This window comes from Nipponia nippon, unplaced genomic scaffold, assembly GCF_047370975.1.
Source record: "Nipponia nippon isolate SJK-2023a ecotype South Korea unplaced genomic scaffold, ASM4737097v1 scaffold_3, whole genome shotgun sequence".
Taxonomy (NCBI): domain Eukaryota; kingdom Metazoa; phylum Chordata; class Aves; order Pelecaniformes; family Threskiornithidae; genus Nipponia; species Nipponia nippon.
This window is the reverse complement of record NW_028262347.1, coordinates 117,174,503-117,193,869: the sequence shown is the minus strand read 5'-3', so window position 1 is coordinate 117,193,869 and position 19,367 is coordinate 117,174,503. Positions and strand designations below refer to the sequence as shown.

General features: G+C 36.5%; 1 protein-coding gene across 6 annotated transcripts in view; it reads right to left on the bottom strand.

The window, feature by feature from the left end:
• The window catches only part of NHLRC2 (NHL repeat containing 2), a 39,501-nt gene extending 20,369 nt beyond the window's left edge, over window positions 1-19,132 (bottom strand). For 3 of the 6 annotated variants that reach the window (XR_015706419.1, XM_087765169.1, XM_087765170.1), the window contains exons 1-5: window positions 18,770-19,132; window positions 16,498-16,650; window positions 9,364-9,819; window positions 6,879-7,000; window positions 5,755-5,884 (exon numbers count right to left, since the gene is read on the bottom strand). Coding sequence is in view for 4 of the 6 variants with exons in the window: in XM_087765169.1 (XP_087621295.1) it covers window positions 5,755-5,884; window positions 6,879-7,000; window positions 9,364-9,819; window positions 16,498-16,650; window positions 18,770-18,932 (1,024 nt within the window). In the remaining 2 variants the exon portion in view is untranslated. The remainder of the gene's footprint in view (window positions 1-5,754; window positions 5,885-6,878; window positions 7,001-9,363; window positions 9,820-16,497; window positions 16,651-18,769) is intronic. The other 3 variants (XR_015706418.1, XM_009476057.2, XM_087765171.1) reach the window with 2 other exon arrangements.
• Between the last annotated feature and the right edge of the window lie 235 nt (window positions 19,133-19,367).

The window sequence follows — 19,367 nt, the reverse complement described above, 5'->3', positions numbered from 1 at the left end:
ACCCCAGCATGCCTGACAAAGACTCTGTAAGACTTGTCAAGGATGTTTATTTTCAGCAGCTCTGCATCTGGAATTTTGCATGAAAAACAGTATCTGATATCTGAACTAGTGTTTAGAAATCCGATTTGTAGTTTTAGCTTCTTTATCATAAGCATACATTTAATTCACAGAACAAGACTACAGACTGTGGAAAACAGAGAATGAGAAATCATCATTCCAGGTACAAATATAATACTTTTTTATAGAGGGCATTTCAAGTCATGGTCTTCAAAACATTACTAAGTCTGACATCTGTTAAGATGTTAACTCTGCGAATCCAAATGCTTCTTTTTACTGCAGAAAGTAATTATCATCATCCATTTTATCAAGATGTTGAGAAGTCCAATTTACTAGAAAATTAGTCTGTCAAACTAAATTGTGTGGGATTACTGTTGGATATTCAGTCACAATTCCCATTACATCCTTATGTTAAGACTTCAGTCTTTATATGTTTCCATCAAAGGCATGTTTATACTAAAATACTAATGTAAATATCTAATTTCTTGACCTGTGTCTATAGTGAACATGTGAAATATTAGTACGTTTTGTTGCTATTATTATTCAGCAATAGCATAAACTCCTTAATCTCTTAGTTTTGGCTTGGAATACAGAATCAGAGCATTCAGTCAACAGTTTAACCAGGTTCCTGGAGAGAGAAAGTCTGTTGGACTGATCGCACAAAAAAGCTACTAGTTCTGAAAGTTTATCCCTCCTCAGTTGTCTCTCAAATGTTTAAAGGAAAAAAAAAAAATCCCAGTTTAGAAGCAGGAATGAAAGCTGCTTAGGGGTGACAGAACCCATATACAAATTACATTAGGACATATGAAAACTTCAGTTAAATCTATTTGTCCCTCTCTGTGATTCTGCCAACAGTATGAAGCTGGTTGACCCACTCAGACAATATATAAAAGAAAACAGTGTGCTTCAGAAGTCCTCCCAAAGCATGACTGGGTAATGACCTGCTTCACTGCAGTTCTTCACTGTAACTTCTTAATGTCATATTTCTCAAAAGACTTTTTCTCCTTAAACACGTCTTACACAGGAATGAAACCCTATAATAAGTCTTCCACTTTACTTCAGCCTTGTCTTTAACGAAGAAGTTACTTTTTCTTTGAAATTTCAAATATTTTTATTTAAAATAATTACTATTTACAAGTAAATTTAGGATCTAGTTCAAGAAGAGTAGACAGACAATGCTGTTTCGTGTCAATGATGTCTCTAACACGATTTTCTGTGCAACTGAATTTGTACGACGACACATGCAGCCCAAAGCTGAATGGGGTATCTTTGTGTTTGTACTTTGCATAGGAAACTGTTATAAAGAGATGAGGCGGCCTTCTGCATTCCAGGTAAGTCTACATTGATACATCATGCAGTCTTATTACATAGGCAACATATGTTTAGAGTAATTCAAATTTTGAGTTGTCCAGAAAAATGATTCCTAATTAACCCCTGATGATTACAAAAGCAGCTCTTTTGTTTTCAGCTATTACCAAGGAAAATTCCTTTCACGGGACAGTGAAGGCAAGAGCCTCAATGCCAGAACGAGACCAGACTAGAAGGAAAAAAAAAGTGACATGTAGAAAGCATACTTTCAAGATATAGACAGTTCAGACATTAACAGTTCATACATGGTCTGAGCTCACCCAGGAAGTGCTAATTGCTTATTGCTGAAGTGATTATTGCTTCATTTTTTGTCAAATTAGGGAAGAATTGCCATGAGGAGTTCAGGAAAAAAAGTGTTTCCTCTGGAATGCAGTGGTACTAAATAATCCTCTAGCAGAAACACAGAGAGAAAAAAATCTTACATACTTTTGCCTTTTAAGGGCTATAAAAATTGTACCAGTATGATAAGGTACTGTACTTTCATTTAAATAATATGTCTGTAGAACATAAACTGACGTAAAAATTTCCAACTAGTTTACTGAAAGCATTGTCAATACTGTACTTGGGAGTTTCTATAAATAGATTACAGTCATGCAATTTAAGACCAGATTTTGGAATGTGAAACACACAGTTATGTCACCAAGCACAGGTCATTGTCCTGTTCCTTCCAGCAAGAATGCAGCTATCAAGAACATTTCACACTCAGATCAACTGTGCATTTAAGTATCACTTGCTTTCAACACCCACTGAATAAAAATAGAAGGGGACAACAGAGAAAGCTAAAAAAGCACACAGTAATTTAATAATGTATTTCTAAGCTGCTGGCCCTCCCCCTGTATTTCCTGCACAATCTATGTCAATGCAAATTTCAGCACCAACTTCAATGAAGCCAGAATTTAATCCATGGAGTTCATTCAAGAATTTTAAAGGGGGAGGGTAAAACACAAGCTCAGTGGTCACAACTAAAGAAATAAAAAAAGATGACAAGGAAGAATAGTATCTGTCTGAATCCTAGCACGTGTTTTGTCTCCATTAACTCCACTATCTTAAAGAGAGACATTTGTGTCAACTTTCTTTTAAATGGTATTCACAGTCACTTAACCTCTTTGCCTCAGACTTCAGCATCTGCACAAAACCGGGAAACAAAAGCCTATTATCTCATGGAAATACTATGAGGATGCTTAAAAGCATGCTACTTAGCAGTATCTGTTCTGAATATTAACTTATCTGCGCCCTCATAAACTTTTTTTTCCTCAATATTTTTAATTTGGCAACAAACCATGCATTAAAATTTTTAAAAGCAAACAATGAAGTCTTTTAATTGATCAATACATACTCTAAACTGTATGTAGGAGTAATTGCAAGAAACATAAGTGATACAGAAAAAAATTTTTCTCTTAAGAGGTAACCTTTCCCTTTGAGACTGAAAAAGGTCAGCATAAGCTGTTCCATACTATCTAGCGTGGTACATAAACAGCTTAAACTTCTTTTTTTCTCCTTTCATGTTCCCGATAGCATGGCTTTGGACATTGAAAGGAAACTCACAGAAGCATCACTTGTTTAAAAACCATAAAATCCATAAATCTATCTTCTGAAGAGAAAAAATGCCTCTTGTACACAGCTTAAGCTACATAGATCTAAGGAAAATGGGAAAGTATGACGTTATTTCCTATATGCCACGCTAGTTAACACGAAAGTCAAACTTAACGAATTTTGTAATAATGAACCTAAGTTGTTGAAATGTATATTATCTCCTGCAACTTCCACAGAGATGCATGTAAGCATATGTAAAAAATGGGCACTGCTGTGTGGATGCGAACAAAAATAATTTTTTAAAATCTCATCAATTACTTCATCCATCCAAATGCATATATAAGACATTGTCATACCAGTTTTAACACAATGACCACAGGGTACCTATTTGTAGGACAGCACACTGAGAATCACCAACAGAAGGCTGGGTCTCTGCCCAGGACAGTGAAGATTTCCTACAAAACTGTGCTTCGCATGCATTTACTGAATAACAAATGCATCCTATGATATACCAGATAGTAACAGAAGATCCTACTAGGCTCAAACAATTTGCAGTAACAATACAACTTTGACAAACTCTGTTGCAGTGTTGACAAACTATTTTGATGTCTGGCAACAAACTTAAAGAAGTCACTGCAGGTAATGACAATATCTATGCTGTGAGACAAATGCACTGCGGACTACAAGACAGCCCTGGTTCTCTCATGCTCTGGGACAGACTCCTGTTAGCATTTTACTCAATACAACCATCCATTTTGACAACTTTCTCTGGTTATAGTTTTCTAAAGAGTTTTATATAGCTATTACAGTAATTTACATTTTTCCTGGCTTACTTCACTCACACAAAATCATATTAAAAAAAATCATAAAAAGAAACTGAAAGCACCCCCCCATTTTATCTATTTGGCCTAATACCCTCTCAAAGAAGGAATTTAAATTGATTCAAGCTCTTCTTAACTGACAAGTTATATTATATTTTGTAGAGATCTAAATAGACAACTGACTGGTAGGTTCTAACTGAATATGAAAAAATCTATACTGCTCTGAACAGAGCGCATTCAGATCTGATTTTTCTGTAAATGCTTATAAAAATTCAGCAGTCAGTGTTGAGCAGTGCAGATGACTAATCCTCTACAGGTGACTAATTCAGTGATTACTATGTTTATGTTGATAACAATCATATCAATTAATATTTAACAAGCAGAGCTCTCAAAAATAAAAAGTATCAACAGATATCCAGCTACTGGCAGAAGCAGAAGAAAGCATCACGAAAAATGAAAAGTAAAATTATAGGATATTTTGAACAGTTCTGTTAACCAGCTTAAGGTTCTGAGGCACTGATGAGTTATTAGTCTCCTACTTTGCTGATCTGCAAAACAGCTCTGCAATAACATCACACAGAGATCAGCTTGCTGGTTCAAGATACCTTGAAAACTATACCATCTCGTTACACAACAGTCTACTGGTTCACAAAAGGAAAATCAGATTGGATAAAATTCAGCAAAACTCATGCCTTCATTAATAGCAACCCACATCTGGTGAGATTCTCTTTCAGGTACTCCTTTCTCTTGCAAGTAGGATTCCACATGCTTAACACAGATTGTAAGGGTCGTTGACAAAGTCTTTCAAAAAAGTGCCCCTTTTTTTTTTTGTGGAAGATGTTACTAAAAATGTTAAATCTAAAAATTGATGCCGATTGCTTCTTTAAGTAGTCCAGGCTGCTGGTGGTACACTGTCTATACCGACAATGTGTTTGTATAGAAGTCTTCTGATACAAACAGCATTTATGAACTAGCTTCATGTTCCCTTAAACTTAAGTGTGTTTTCCTCCCTTGTAACTGACCCAAGATTATAACAAATGCCTCCGGGTCACTAAAATGTTCTAATTTACTAATCTTGTAAAGCACCTCTAATTTAAAGATATCAGACTTAAATCATGCTACTTTCCCAACCCATTCATCTGCACATTCAAGAAATCCCAATATTGGAAGTCAATATTTATGCCTGCAATACTGACCTAAGGGTTTTATGCCACATTAAAGCATTGTTCTGTCATTGTTAAGAAAGTGGCATCTGCAACTTCTAAATGATATTGAAAAGGAAACATGAGAAAATAGAGTATCAGCTCACAGTTAATAACAGTTGAAAACATGGCAGTTATGTGATGTCAAGCTCAGGTGTGTGTTAAGTGAACCAGGAAAGAAAGCTACTTAAATCTTCAGAAGCTGATTCTTGTGTCCTATTATGCAAAGATTTAATTTTTACTCCCTGATACTTGCAAGGTTTTTATTCCTCTCCTATCTTGACTGACTCTATCATGATCTTGAGTCTAACGACTTTACCTCACCTAAACAGGAATAAACAGAGGTCCCCAACTAAAATTATTTTTATTTCCTAAACTCAAATATTTACAAGTGGTCAGACATGTCTATATAGTCAAGGAAAGGAACTTCTAGACAATGCCCACTTCCTGTAAAATGTAGCTGCTTCTTAAGTGATCCTGGCATAAAGCACTGGCCTAACAAAAGCAATCACAATTTCCTTCTGTATTGGACCCAGTAACTATATAACTTGCTACAAAAGAATTTTTCTTCACATCAAGTAACAGTTCACATTTTTTCAGGATCCAAAGCAGAACTGCAGTTATCACTTGCAAATGAAACCACTGTTTTTTTAGACTCAGTTATAAAGTAAGTCTTTACTTTGTCACATCTCAGACTATTATCAAAACAGGAAAACATTTAGCAGTCATGCATGTGTCAATATGAGATGTTAAAAGCTCAACTGATACAATACTTGAATTTCCAAAGACCACATCCCATGGAGAGCTGATAGGCTGTTCTTCTCCTTTTGCTCCACCTTCCTTATCAACACCTTGTATCCCAATGCCTGCTACAGTGGTCACCATCTCTAATTCCAAGTCAATCTACAAGAAGCAAAATTATACACACTGAATGTACACCATTAACTTGACTGAAGTTACAGATAATTTGAGCTAGATGTCAAAAACAGAGAGTTTTTGCTGGCAAATAAAAAACAAATCCCAACAAATTTCAGGTATTTGTTTACGTAGGAAAATAATTAATTTTACCACAATGATTGGTGATGTGCAGGGGGAAGGGGGAAGCAGTGGGCAGCAGGAAAACCACGTGCCTGGAATTCTCTTCCATACATTGCTTCAACAAACTTAACTTCTGATTGTTCTAAATTTGACCCAACCAAATGTAAGATCCCATGACAATATATATAAAAGTAATGTTCCTACGTGCTAAAACCTTGCAAGCATTTAATAAAAAAAAATCCACATGCAGACAATTCTGCAATTAAAGCAGTTACTTGAGAGACCCAAACAGCTAATAAAAGTTTAAGTATTCACTGAACCATAGTAGTACAATAACTTTTGATAAGAATCTGGTACTACTGGAAGTGAAACAAAAACAATTTTTGCTTCCAATACTAAGAATAGATGCTTCTAATAACAGGAAAGTAAGAGTCACTAGGAAAAAAAAAATCAGTTACGCTAGAACGAGTAGCGCCTATCATCTTCATTTGAAAGGAAGCACATAAGTATATGTAGCCCTTCAAAACCAAACTGCACAAAGCATTTATTTATAAGATATTGGGCCAAAATAGGCTGCCCAGGGAAGTGGTTGAGTCCCCATCCCTGGAGGTATTTAAAAGCCGTGTAGACGTGGTGCTTAGGGACATGGTTTAGTGCTGGACTTGGCAATGATAGGTTAACGGTTGGACTCGATGATATTCAAGGTCTTTTCCAACCTAAACGACTCTATGATTCTATGAAATTTCCTTCCTGATGTTGAGTGTATTTGGAGAGTAATTAATTTGGTGTAAATTTTCACCTGTGTAAGCAGAATAAGGTATAAGACATTAAATTTTGAATTTCTTTATGGAAAATTTACCTTTCTAATTAGGTGATTTTCTGTATCAGCTACATAAATAACTTTATTTTTTACAGCAATCCCTTGTGGTGAGTTGAAAGCTGCCTCTGAAAATCTTCCATCTCTCCTTCCACTGTTTGGACCTATAAATGAAACAAGGCAAACTCAAAAGTAATTTTAGAAAAAAAAAACCCTTAAAAATAAAGTGCATACATTTAAACCTGTAAGAGAATTACATAATCTAAGAGATGCTTTCACAGCACCTCGTACAGTTTACATTATTAATATTTTGTGCAGTCTCATTTTAGTCACTGTTATGTAATTACAATAGCCTGGTGCTATTAAGTTTTGAACTCATTCTCCACAAATTCTCTGCTTTTTTAAGCTCATTTTCCAAAGAGAAGTCTTAATAGGGGTCTAAATTGCTCCCGTTCCCTTGCACTAAAGGACAACAGCAACAACAGAAGACAGAAATAAAAAAACTACATCTTTTTTTATTCCCAACTACATCAAAGCAAGCCAGCAGGAAAAACTTTAAATTCCAAAGCTCAATTCCATTTCAATGGTTTAGATTTTAATCACAAATGAAACTAATATTTGATTAGCAGCATTTTCTCATTAATAATTAGGAAGATGATGACATGGAACTAATTACACAAAAGAACAGTGAGAACGATGGAGTGACAGTCTTCTGCACAGAGAATTCAAGAAATAGAAAGGAACATGACCTGAATGTAACAGTAGGAAGGTAAGCATCGTATTTCAGAGGGAGTAACATTTAAAGTGCATCAGCAGTATGTGTCAGCAGAAGACATTTAGATAGATGAGTTATGCGTGCATCATGATTTATGATGCAAATATATTAATTTCAACCTTTGTGCATGCCCACATTTATTACTGTATTATCAACTTCATTCCATTATTTTCTGCCCACTGAATCATTTAACTGAGTCACTGAAATACACAAAGTTTTACAACCTACTGTCAGAAGACGATTTAAACCTTAACAGACATGAAGCACTGAGGTGCTGGTGTGTCAGATTCCAGTAGCTCCCCTTGGTAAGCGCCAGGGCGCACATCCCCAGGGAAGGGGATAGCACGGAGTGCCGCAGGAAGGAGGGGTACCAGTTCAGAGGTTAGGACACTTCCCTCTGAATTGCTGTTTAATGACTATCTCGGAACACTAAAGGGTACCTTGTCAGCAAAGACTTCATCTCGCATATCAAACAGAAACCAAATTCTCTCACTTTTGTCATAAGAAATCTGGTTTGTACCTCCCATAGGAGAAGGGTATCAAGACCAATACCCTTACCAGGTTAACTTGGATAATTAGTCTGTCTATCCAATGCACTGTTACTTCAAATAGCAAGAGATTTTCTTCCTTTCTTTAAACAGCAGTGCCACTGGTATTTTTATGAGGTTTGCAGGATCCTGCCATGGGACAGGCATTAGCGATACCAGACTAAGTAATATAGGACACATCAGCATACAGGTCCTGATTCCAAGACATAAATGAACTGTTGTTTTCAATGATTCAGGGATTCATCCACTTCCTAAATCTGTCTGTTATGGTTGCTCATAGATGGACTGTCCTAACAGCTATGTACTTGGTGCATTAAGATGTAACTTTGACCACTGTAACAGATTAAAAAAAAGGAACAAGTCTGAATGTTTCATTTATGAAAGAGTAAAGCATACAAAGAGTGTGCAAATTCAACTACATTTTCTTGATTTGCATTGTAAAGCAGATAGTAATTTTACAAAAACAGTTAAAGAGGTTAGTTTTTTAAAGCTGAAATGTTACAAATATAAACTTTGTAACAAATGTAACTAAAATACTTTCACTATTTTCATAACTTATACCTTACACCTCAATTTTGGTGAGAACACAGGCCTTTTCATATATACTAAGGCAACTTCATTTTCAGGTACCTAGGTACTAGTGCAATGCCACTCCTCTTGATAATTCTTCCCTCCTGTAAAACCCAGAAGGGGATCCTATAGAGGAATTCTTGATTTAAAAAACCACAACAACAACAACCGAAACAAAAACACACCCCAAAACCCTCCGTAGACAACACCACCACCACAATTCAACATTCATTTCTTCTACTGGAAAGGGAGGAATTATTTTTTCTTTTCCCTACCTTCCTGTTAGATGTGGACGTATGTTACTTAAATCTAAACCCATTTGTAACTCTTTCAGAAGAATACAAAATGTATTTTTTGTAATTCATATTGGACATCACAAAAACACAAAACTTAGTCAATGGACCAAAGAAAAAAAAAAATTAGACATCTCAAACAGTTGTCTTAACAGAGTCTCCCATTGACGGTACTATGCTATATCCCCCCATATCCATTAAAAATGATTTTAGTAGAAAAAAAATTTCTGGCAGTGTTTATAAACTACTAGGTGCTCTAAGAAAAGAATCAGCCTAGTAGGCCCAGCAAACATACTCTACTCCTAAACTGAAATTACTATAATAAACATATATACCCTTACCTCCAATAGTGTGTAGAATTTGTCCATTTTTTTGAGTAACCAAAATCCTATGATGTCCAGTGTCTGCTATTACCAGCCTTTCTCCTGAATTATCTACAGTCACTTTGCCAGGAAACAGCAGAGGAGAAGGTGGGAGGGAGTCTCTGTATAGCTTTATTCCAATGCTGTTATCTTTGATTTGTCCTCTCTCCTTGTAGAATTTCAGTGTTATAGAAGTAAACAAAAACAACTTCTCTCTGTGTCCCTCTCCAACAAGCGAAAACAGCATATTTCCACGAGGCCCGAGAATGATCAGAGTTGGCCAGCAGGACACTTCTAGTTCATGCCACAGCGTTGCATCTGCATCATTTACTACAGGGTGGACAATATTATACCTCAGAATGGCACATTTAATGTTATCCAGAACTTTTTCATTTGGGAATTTCGCTGAATGGACACCAACAATAATAAGACCATCTGAAAGGAAAAATAAAGTTGTGCAGTGAAACATACTGGTATTTGAATTAAAAAAAAAAAAGTAAAAATGAAGCACAGTTATCTCACAATGTGACTGACTGCTTTCCAGAATGAAAGAGGATTTGAACAAGCAAATAGCAATTACATCTCAGTAGGAATATAGATAGCTATGCATACAAAATACTGAAACTCAGAAATAACATTGCAGTAAAATTACTGAACTTTAGGACCATTACTTCCCCAGCTGGTTGACATTTAATATGTCATAAATTGTTCTTAGTTCCTGAACCTCTACATACTAAGGTAGAAAATACTTTGAAAATAATTATGGGTAAGCTGTTGCAGCTCAACTGATACTTTGGTTTTTTTCAGATGTTTATGATACCTCCTTGTCTTTTGATTCCTGTACACAACAACGGTGTTTTAGAAAATGAATTCTTTTCCACAGTTAACTAGGAATCACAAATGTAACACTGAACTCTGGAAGTCCAGAGTTACCTTGACACATCTAACTCTAGATAAACAGTAAAAAAATAATGCATAGTCTTCTGAAATCAATAGAGTATTCCATATTTCAAACAAAAATGGCAGCACTGGCAACTATGACAAAATGACAAATAGCACTTGTTACAAACCAGGCAAGCTTGAACCCTTTTCCTTAAAAAAAAAAAAAAAAAAAAAAAAAAAAAGGGGAAAAAAAGGGAAAAGAGGATTAAATAATTGATTTTTGCCCCTCCTCTTAAAATGTTTAGCTTATGTTCTGTATTTGGCTAATAAAGACAAGGAAGAGTTTACGTTTTCCCATAGCAGGGATAACTGCACTGGAAATCCTAGTATGAAGGTGTTGCATAAGCATAAAGTAATATAATTCTGTTTATATACGCTGCATACATAATACCAACCCTAAAATCAATCAAAAGCACACAATTACGAGCTTCCTTGAATTCCTTACTTATTTTCTTAGTTTTATGAAATTCAGACACAGAAATAAAACTCTCTGGCTCAGACTTCAGCTGCTTTTCCCTTGTGGTAAGAAATAAATCTACTTCCACCCCAAGCAGACAATTATGTAAGCAGCCCCAAATTTTCCACTCCCCTTTCCTACCCCACAGAAAGAGAGTGAAGAGCCTTCAGTCAAGCCTTCAGTCAAGCCACTTTTCAGTACTTTCTAGGAGCAGAAAAGGGGGCAGGGGGAGAGACAAAAAAAAGACTACATCTTTTTTCAGGGCTTTAAATTATGTTTTACTAGCATAATCTCTACCACATGAAGTAAACTGTGCCCATGACATCAATACCCTACATTGCCTCACTTTGTACTTAAAAAATACTACTAGCCATAAGCATAATCTTGTTGTAGTCAAAGTAACTTGTCAATTCTAACTGAAGTAAGGAAAACAACAACAGTAACCATGCAGTTGTAGAAAGCTGCAGTACATTGATTTTAAACCAGAACTGTTAATCTAATGGAAGTCCTTAGACATTAACCTTACTACTTATCCGAAAAAATCGCTCATGTTTCTGGATCGTGCAAGCATTTTGTAACCACAAATAACAACTGGGATCTTTCTACTTATTTGTCCAAGTAAAATTTTAAATTTTCATCTGATCTTTTGTGTTGTTTTGAGGAGTGAAATTAAATGGGAAAGGAAACTATCCTTAGAGTTGACACCCAACTTGAGTTAATTTTACCACAGTATTAGAAATTATTTTGACAACAACAACAAAAAAGTACTTTTTTTCCCCCAGTCAGGTCTATCAAAACATTTAGCATTTATAAACCCTTTTATCAGTAGCATTCAAATATCTGTGGCATTTCCTTCCTTCCCCCAGTCACGAATGTCTATAAGCGGATTGCTTGTAGTACTGTGTTTTTTCAGTAATACAAGTAATACCAAAAAGCAAAGAAGACCTGGAGTCTGTACAGGGTGGCATGGAGGAAGAACAGCCATTATCCAATCTAATCCAGTTCTGATGATGCTTATACTCTGACATGTGATGAGTGTAAAATCCTTGAAGAACTTCATAAGGTTCTTAAATCAGACTAATTTATGCTCATACAAATACTCACTGCAATTGAAAATATTGTATTGTGCTACTATAGACAAAATAGGTTTGGCTGAACAGCTATTAAATTTAGATAACAATAGATAGATACAATTTAGTTATAAAGGATAAAGGCAGATGTGCAATGTGAATCTCTAAGTAAGCAAGCGCTGTTATTTGGTGCTTACTCTAACGCTGTTATGCTTTATCCTAAACAACAGCCAATGGAAATAGCCCTCCTGAAAGGACACTCACCTAGAAAAGACAATTTTTTAAATAAATGTTTTCTCAGCAAAGTTGTAAGAAGACTTGAGAGTATGAACTGTTTCACTTACTTATAGTAGCATATACTTAATTTTTAGAAGGCAATTTTTTTCTCATTCAAATATAACCATTTGTTACAACAGGAGAAGACTTCTCAGTTTATCACAAATCTAATCAGAACATAACCCAAATGTTTTCAATCACGTTGCTAAATAATTTATTTCTCATCTTCTAGCTTCTCATAGTTGCTAGAACAGTACCCCTCTTTCCCCCAGTTTTTCTCTCTTCACTCTTCCAGCTGCAATTGCAATTAGCAAAATCCAGAATTAGCTCTCCGAGAAGGAAAACCATACACAAAATAACCTTTTGCAGCTTGAATAACGCGCCTTTCTCCTTTTCAAAGAAAATAATTTTATTTATTTAGCATTTTAATTTTTAATCCACAGGAAGTGTACTTTTTTTCTGCAATAACTCACCTATCTTACACATTTTATTTCATTTAGCCTCAACTGTTATGTGTCACACAACAATTCATTCTAAACTGGTCATTTACATAACAGATCATTACTGTAATTTGGCATTTACTACCTAATCCATTAAAGGGCTTCACTATTTGCAAAACTTCAGGCAAATATGTAAAAATAAAATGCTTTTGTAAAACAGTCCTCCAAAAGCCCTGCAGCTACAGTCAGTGGAGTTTGCCATTGCAAGAACGGTGAAAACCTCTAATTTAATCTCAGGTTGGCTTTTTATTCGGTTACAGAGAAAAGGAAAACTATTTTTCTCTTCTAGCCCTTCTCCTCAACCATAAAACAGTGTTAATGGAGAAGAACAGCATCTGCAGGAATGGTAATATTTCAATGTGTCAACAGGAAAGGGTAAAGTGCTGCACAATAAAAGATTTAGTTGAATTAAAAAATCACTATAACTGATACAGTCTTTATCCATCCTACAGGCACAGCATGTTGCAGTATCAGACAGCTGAAGTTGCAGTGTCATTAACTGCTGAACTCCAAACAGCAGGTCAAACATTTTAACTATAATAGGATCAGTAGCAGCACTTATATTTGTCCTTCAAAAATATCATTAAAGGTAGAAAGACAATTCTATACCGAACACCTGAATAGCACAAATAAGTTATAACATCCTCTCCTGGAGAAAACTATTGTGGAAACTGACGGATGCAATGCTGAGATGTAAGAATATGCACACCATTTAAAACAGTTTATTTGAAGGATTATACCAGAGCACAACACTGGATTTATGCCAAGCTATTTCTGAATATTAAAAAGCACTCCCTCTTATAGAAGTCATTTCTGGACTGCTGATAACATGAACTGAATATGCACTGGGGTTTAAAATAACTTTCTGAATGCCACTTGAAAAACAGAAATAGCACCACTGAAGATAGCAGCAAGAACATATCAGATAAAGATGCTAGGCGACATTTAATCCTATGGAAAGCAGCCTTCATTTTGAAACGGATCTCCTGAAGCTCCAAACAGAACTATGTGCATATGTACAATGATATATATAATGGTTTAAGATCATCCTAAAACTACAGCTTCTTGCGTTCACACTTCTCATGTCTGATGATCACACTGCTTAAGTTTCAACATACTCATGTAAGGGGGCATTGGAACCACATTAAAAAAAATATATGAGTATCAAAAATATATCTATACAATGTACAGTAAAAAAAGACATTGCTGTTAATTATATCAATATCGAGGTTTGTTCTTAGTTGTGCAGAAAAATATAGACAACATTACTTCAAATATTCAAACAATAGATTAAAGATCCAAATGCATTATGAGATAGATGCTTTGTCAGAGTAAGGTGTTGTTTTCATCCTAATATTGTCTGCTAGCTCAGCACCCTCTGCCACTTCTACATGAAATGTGTAAATAAATGCTATCTCTAAAAATCTAAAGTTTAGTAAAGCTGCAGTTTCACTATATATTTAATCTGACTTGCTGCTGCCAAAAGAAATCATGTTGCTCGTCTGTTGCACCAAAATCAGTTTTTGCAATAATGAGCTGACAGATTTCGGAATCAAGCCAACCAAAAGTGAACCTGTCTCCCACCCCTTGAAAGGAGAAGGGATTTCCGTTAACTAAAGAAGAGAGTACATGAAAATAGAATGAAACTCCACAATAAGGACGAACACCAAGATACCTGCATTAATATATCTAGACATTCTTAAAGCATTTTTTATGTCCGACATTCTTTCTAATTCAGTTTCATTCTTCCAACCTTCACCTTTCTCAAGTTTCTCAAGTCAACAAATCTCCTCTTTCTCCTAGTGATTAGTAAATTATGTTCGCCTTTGGTGAAGAAGATGCACATTAATATAAAACCATCTACTGAAGTATTTTTCTATGGCTTAAAAACCCACAACCCTTATAGCCTTGATATATTTATACATACATCAATATATAGCCTTAACTACTGTAATGCTAAAATTTACACACTTAGCACAGCAAAGATTAAATAATCCTGAAAAGGTTGACAATCAAAACATGGAAACAACAGAAAACAACCAAAAGGGAGATTTATAGTGAAAAAAACAAATGTATTTTTCTTTTTGTTTGAGCCATCAAGCACCTTAATCTCTTCCTGAATTCAACAGCTATCCTGTTTCCTAACACATTAAATTTAAGATTAATGTTACACACACCTGCTCTTCTTTCCTTTTACCTCCACTTGTTTTTCCACTTTCACCCAAGTATCTTTTTTTCTAACTCCAGTTCCTGTAGGAACTGCTCAAATCCAAAAAGAACTTACTAAGATAGCTCAAACGCAAAAAGAATTTATCACCTATCAGCATAGTACTTTCCTCAAGCAATAACTCCTATGACAGGAAGTTTAATACAAGTCAAACAAAGAAAAGTGTCTCCAAGTGGACCTCCAGTTCAGTTCAGAGTGCTGCAGCCTCTTCTACATCAGTATAGAGATGTTCAAATACTTTAAAGAGAAAGCTTGTGGGGAGAGGCTGTCAAAATTAATTTTTTGTTGTCAACTGATTTAACAGCTTGGTCTTAAAAAACAGATTAAGGATATGACAGCTGTATTAATACAATAACACCACACTACAAAATGTTTGTCATTTAAAGATATTATTCATTATATGATCAATGTAATCTTCTGAAATCTCCATCTAGACCTTCTTCCCAGCATGCCTGATATCCACAGCACTCCATTTATCATTTGCTAATCACCTTCCACTTAAAACTGCCTCCCTCACAAAAAAAATGTCGTGACAGCTTTTCCTCATTAGATAAAGTTCCTCATATCTAAAACATTATACCAGATCTCAAATTTCTCCAAAGCAAACAGCTAAGCTTTTCAAGGTAGAAAAATTAGTTTATTTGAGTCTTCTGTAAAGCGCTACGTAAACCTACCATATATAAATGAACCACTTAAAGAACTCTAAATTTCAAAGACATTGTAATTTCTTTTTCTAGTGAAAGTAGGTAACACATGAAAATAAATGCTGCCAAAATAAAAATCAATCAGAAATGCCAATGGAGAATCACAGACTCAAGCATTATAAGATAATGCTGTTTTTATTACATAGATATATTATGTTTAATATGATATTTTTAGGGTTGAAAGTAACACCGTTGCTCATCTCTGAACAAGTCTATTAAATTATCCAAGATGTGTAGCTGATACATCCTGTGTAAGACCACAGCTTATCTCTGACAAGTCATCACGATGACAAGCGACTACATTCTAAATAGTAATTACCCTGCATTTTTATTCACTCAGAAAAAGATATAAATTCAAATCTGAGATGAAATCTAAAGAGCTTAATTCCCTCTCCAGAATACAGGACTATTAACGGTACATAAGGTGATGCCAATACCCCAAAAAATTCTAAACCAAGCTTATTTTGTTATTATTATTTTGCTAAACCAACATATTTTGTTATTTCACTTAGAATGGAAAAAACAAGTAATCTTAACTGTATCCATTCTACCACCTTTACTATGTTCTGCTCACAGCTGGTTCCTAAGTCAAGTGTAGAGTGTTACATACGCAGATTAACTTTCAACCCGTGTCTGACATCCTTGCGTAGCTTTTTGCAAATAGCCTTAATTTATGAGAATATCAGATTTGGGCTTTAAACACATATCCTGTTTCTTTAATTATACAGACACAACAGATACCTTATTTAACCCCATTTAAAAATGTGGTGAGAGCATACACAGTCACCTTTTTTAGGCTACTTAAAAGATAAGACGACATTTTTAGGCACCCCTGAAATTTTGCCAGCTGTTTAGTAACCAGCAACAAAGTGACTCAGCTACTCCACCTGCAAGACTGCCAGGAAATTCTGTTCGAAGCAAGCCAAAGCACTTTTACCTTTATCAGAGTACTGGTGCTCTAACGCGTGGAGATCAGGCAGCAGGTGCAAGCAATTGATGCAGCAGTAAGTAAAGAAATCCAACACCACAACTTTTCCACAAAGGTCTTTGTGAAGAGAAATAGGACCTTCAGTGTTTAACCACTGTAGATCTGGAATACAGAGAACAGAGATACCCAGTTAGGGGAAAAGTAAGGGAAGGGTAGGGAAAGGCAGACAAAGGGCAGACAGTTACACCTAATTTGCACACCACCACACTGTTCCTAGCACATTTCATTTAAAAAAAAAGTTCAACATCACTTTCTATGTAGGTAGAAAAGCCAAAAGTCTTATATTTATGTTCCACTAATTCTTCATTAGTAAATGAAAAGAAATATTAACAAGATTTGATGTAATATTGAAAATGTGGTTTACATATTTATATACTCACCTTTTAATTGAAAGAGCATGCAAGCCTCAGAACACTTTTCATACATTTTAAAACATGATCTCAATTACATTACTCAAACTAACAATGTCATATGGGCAACAACTATTTCTTTAAAACTCACATAAATGCTAGTAAACTAAAAAACGGTTAAACTCCTAATGACTTTTCCAACAGTCCTGTAAAGAACTAATTTCAGAGATGACTGAAATATTTCTATGTTTACAGTTTTTATCTTGATTTTCAAACTTAGAGAAGCCAGGTATAAATTAATCCTGTTACATGGGAAGAAATACAACCCTTTCAGACACACCCTGCAGGTCATTTATTTTAACCATTTGATATGAGACAGGAAAGCACTGTGTTCTCACTGGTAACTGATATTCCTCTGATCCCATAAGAAACTGGTATCAAGATACGAAATAAATATCCTAGAATATGGTCTGCTGTTATTATCACTCAACATTTCTGAAAATAATGGGGGTTGGGGGAACAGAAAAATGTGATATAATGCAAAGCCAAACTACATTTTTGAGGGGCCACTTTTTAAAAATGTATGCTGACTAATCTAAAAGTCCTCAAAACTTCTACCCTGACAGTTTCAGCAAACTAAGTTCTCACTGCCCCAGGAGAAGTTATTGCTGCTGAAGTCAGCAGGAGGCTTGTTTTCTGTTTCACTAAGAGGAGGATTGGTCTCTACCTCCATGTATTTATAAACATAAATGGATGCACACACATTTACATCTGGTGACAATAATGATAATAATTTAGCAAGTTTATGCATTATTTCCACATAAGGGCAATGCTTTACTGTTTATTTTTTAGAAGAAAAGAGTAACTTACTTATTTTATGGCATTGTTCCCCTTTTCACTAGAATTAAAATATCTTTCATAAAAAAATACTGGAAATGAAAAATGTTGGCTCTTTTTAGAGGAGAAAATAAGCTTTGACAGAAACACAGAAAGTGAAACAATACTAATGACAAAAGTGAAAATTCAGTTCAGGGGTCCACATCTAGCCAGAAAGAGCACTCACTCAAAGCTCCAATGGTTACAAGTCAGAATTCATTCCTATGATATGCATGTGAATTTAACCCTGAGGTTTACCCACTGAGGTCTCTGCCTTGCAGTCAGATGGGAGCTCCCGCAGTTCCAGAGAGCCTCACTAAGGTTACAAGGACCCTGAGCAGGACTTGCAAGATCTTACAAGACTTAACCTTTGATTCCACACTTAGCACAGGAACAGATAGAGAAACGTGTGAAAGGGCAATGGGCATACCACTGAGGGAGGAGGACATCTCCAGCACAGTTTGTGTTATCAGGGACATGAAAACTGACAAGCACAGGTAAGTTATGGGGAGAGAGAGCTGGGGAACACCCTCAGCGGCTGCAGTGCAATCAAGGGAGCTCAGGAGGAAGCTGTGGGAATTGGTAAGGTTCTCACTACGACCAGAGAGAGATATCAATATACTGTACTGAAAGGAAAGGCTTTATTAAAAAAAAAAAGTAATTTAATAAAGCTGAAGTAGAAATTTAGAAGAGCGGCTTTAAAGACCAGGTTTTTGCAACCAGAAGCAGGGGGAGCATTTACAAAGGGGTTCTTGTTTCTTGTCCTTTGCTCCTGGTGCCTTCAGGAGTGACAATCCCTGTGACTGGAAGTGCCTTTTAAAAAAGCAGCTAACGGGGCCGTGAGGCAGCGGGACTTCAAGGGAAACGCCACACGGTGAGCGCCGGAGCTCAGCCACCTCCGCCGGGCCAGACCCTGCAGCCGCCCGCCCGGCGGGCCCGGGACGCCGAACCGCGCTCCGCCCCGGGGCCTGACCCGCTCGGGCCCCGCCACCCACCTCCGCCGAGCTCGGGCACCGTTAGGTCCCGCTCCCGGCTGTCCATCTTCTTCAGGTACTGGTAGACCAAGTTCTCCTTCTCCTGGGGAGTATCGGCGTCGAGCAGGGCGTACTCCAGCTGGGTCTGGGCGGGCAGGAGCCCCGCCAGGCCCCCCGCCGCCATGGCGCCTCCTGGGCGAGCCCGCGGCCAGGACGGGCCGCTGTTTACCGGCCTGCCGCTTCACCGCCGCATATTCGGCACCGCCCGCAACGCTGCGGGGGGGAAATTGCAATTAAAAAAAAAACAAAACAAAACAGCAAACCAAAACCTAAGCACAAACACGCAAAAACTCGTCTGTCTTAAAGGGGGACCTTCCCATTCATTTTGTGTTTTTACATAGCTTTGGTGTTCGCGGAAGCATATTCGCGAAGAGAATCCTCAGTGGCGATTCCACCTCGGCAGATTCAACACAGCCTGCTTTTCCCGCCCAGTTGCTTTTTTATTTGTAAATGGAATAGATGTGAAAATCGGGCAGTACCGGGACCAAGTCCAAACAAGGCACCAATAATTTAAACGTTGGGATTTTTTTTTGGCGGGGGGGATGCTATGAGAGAAGCG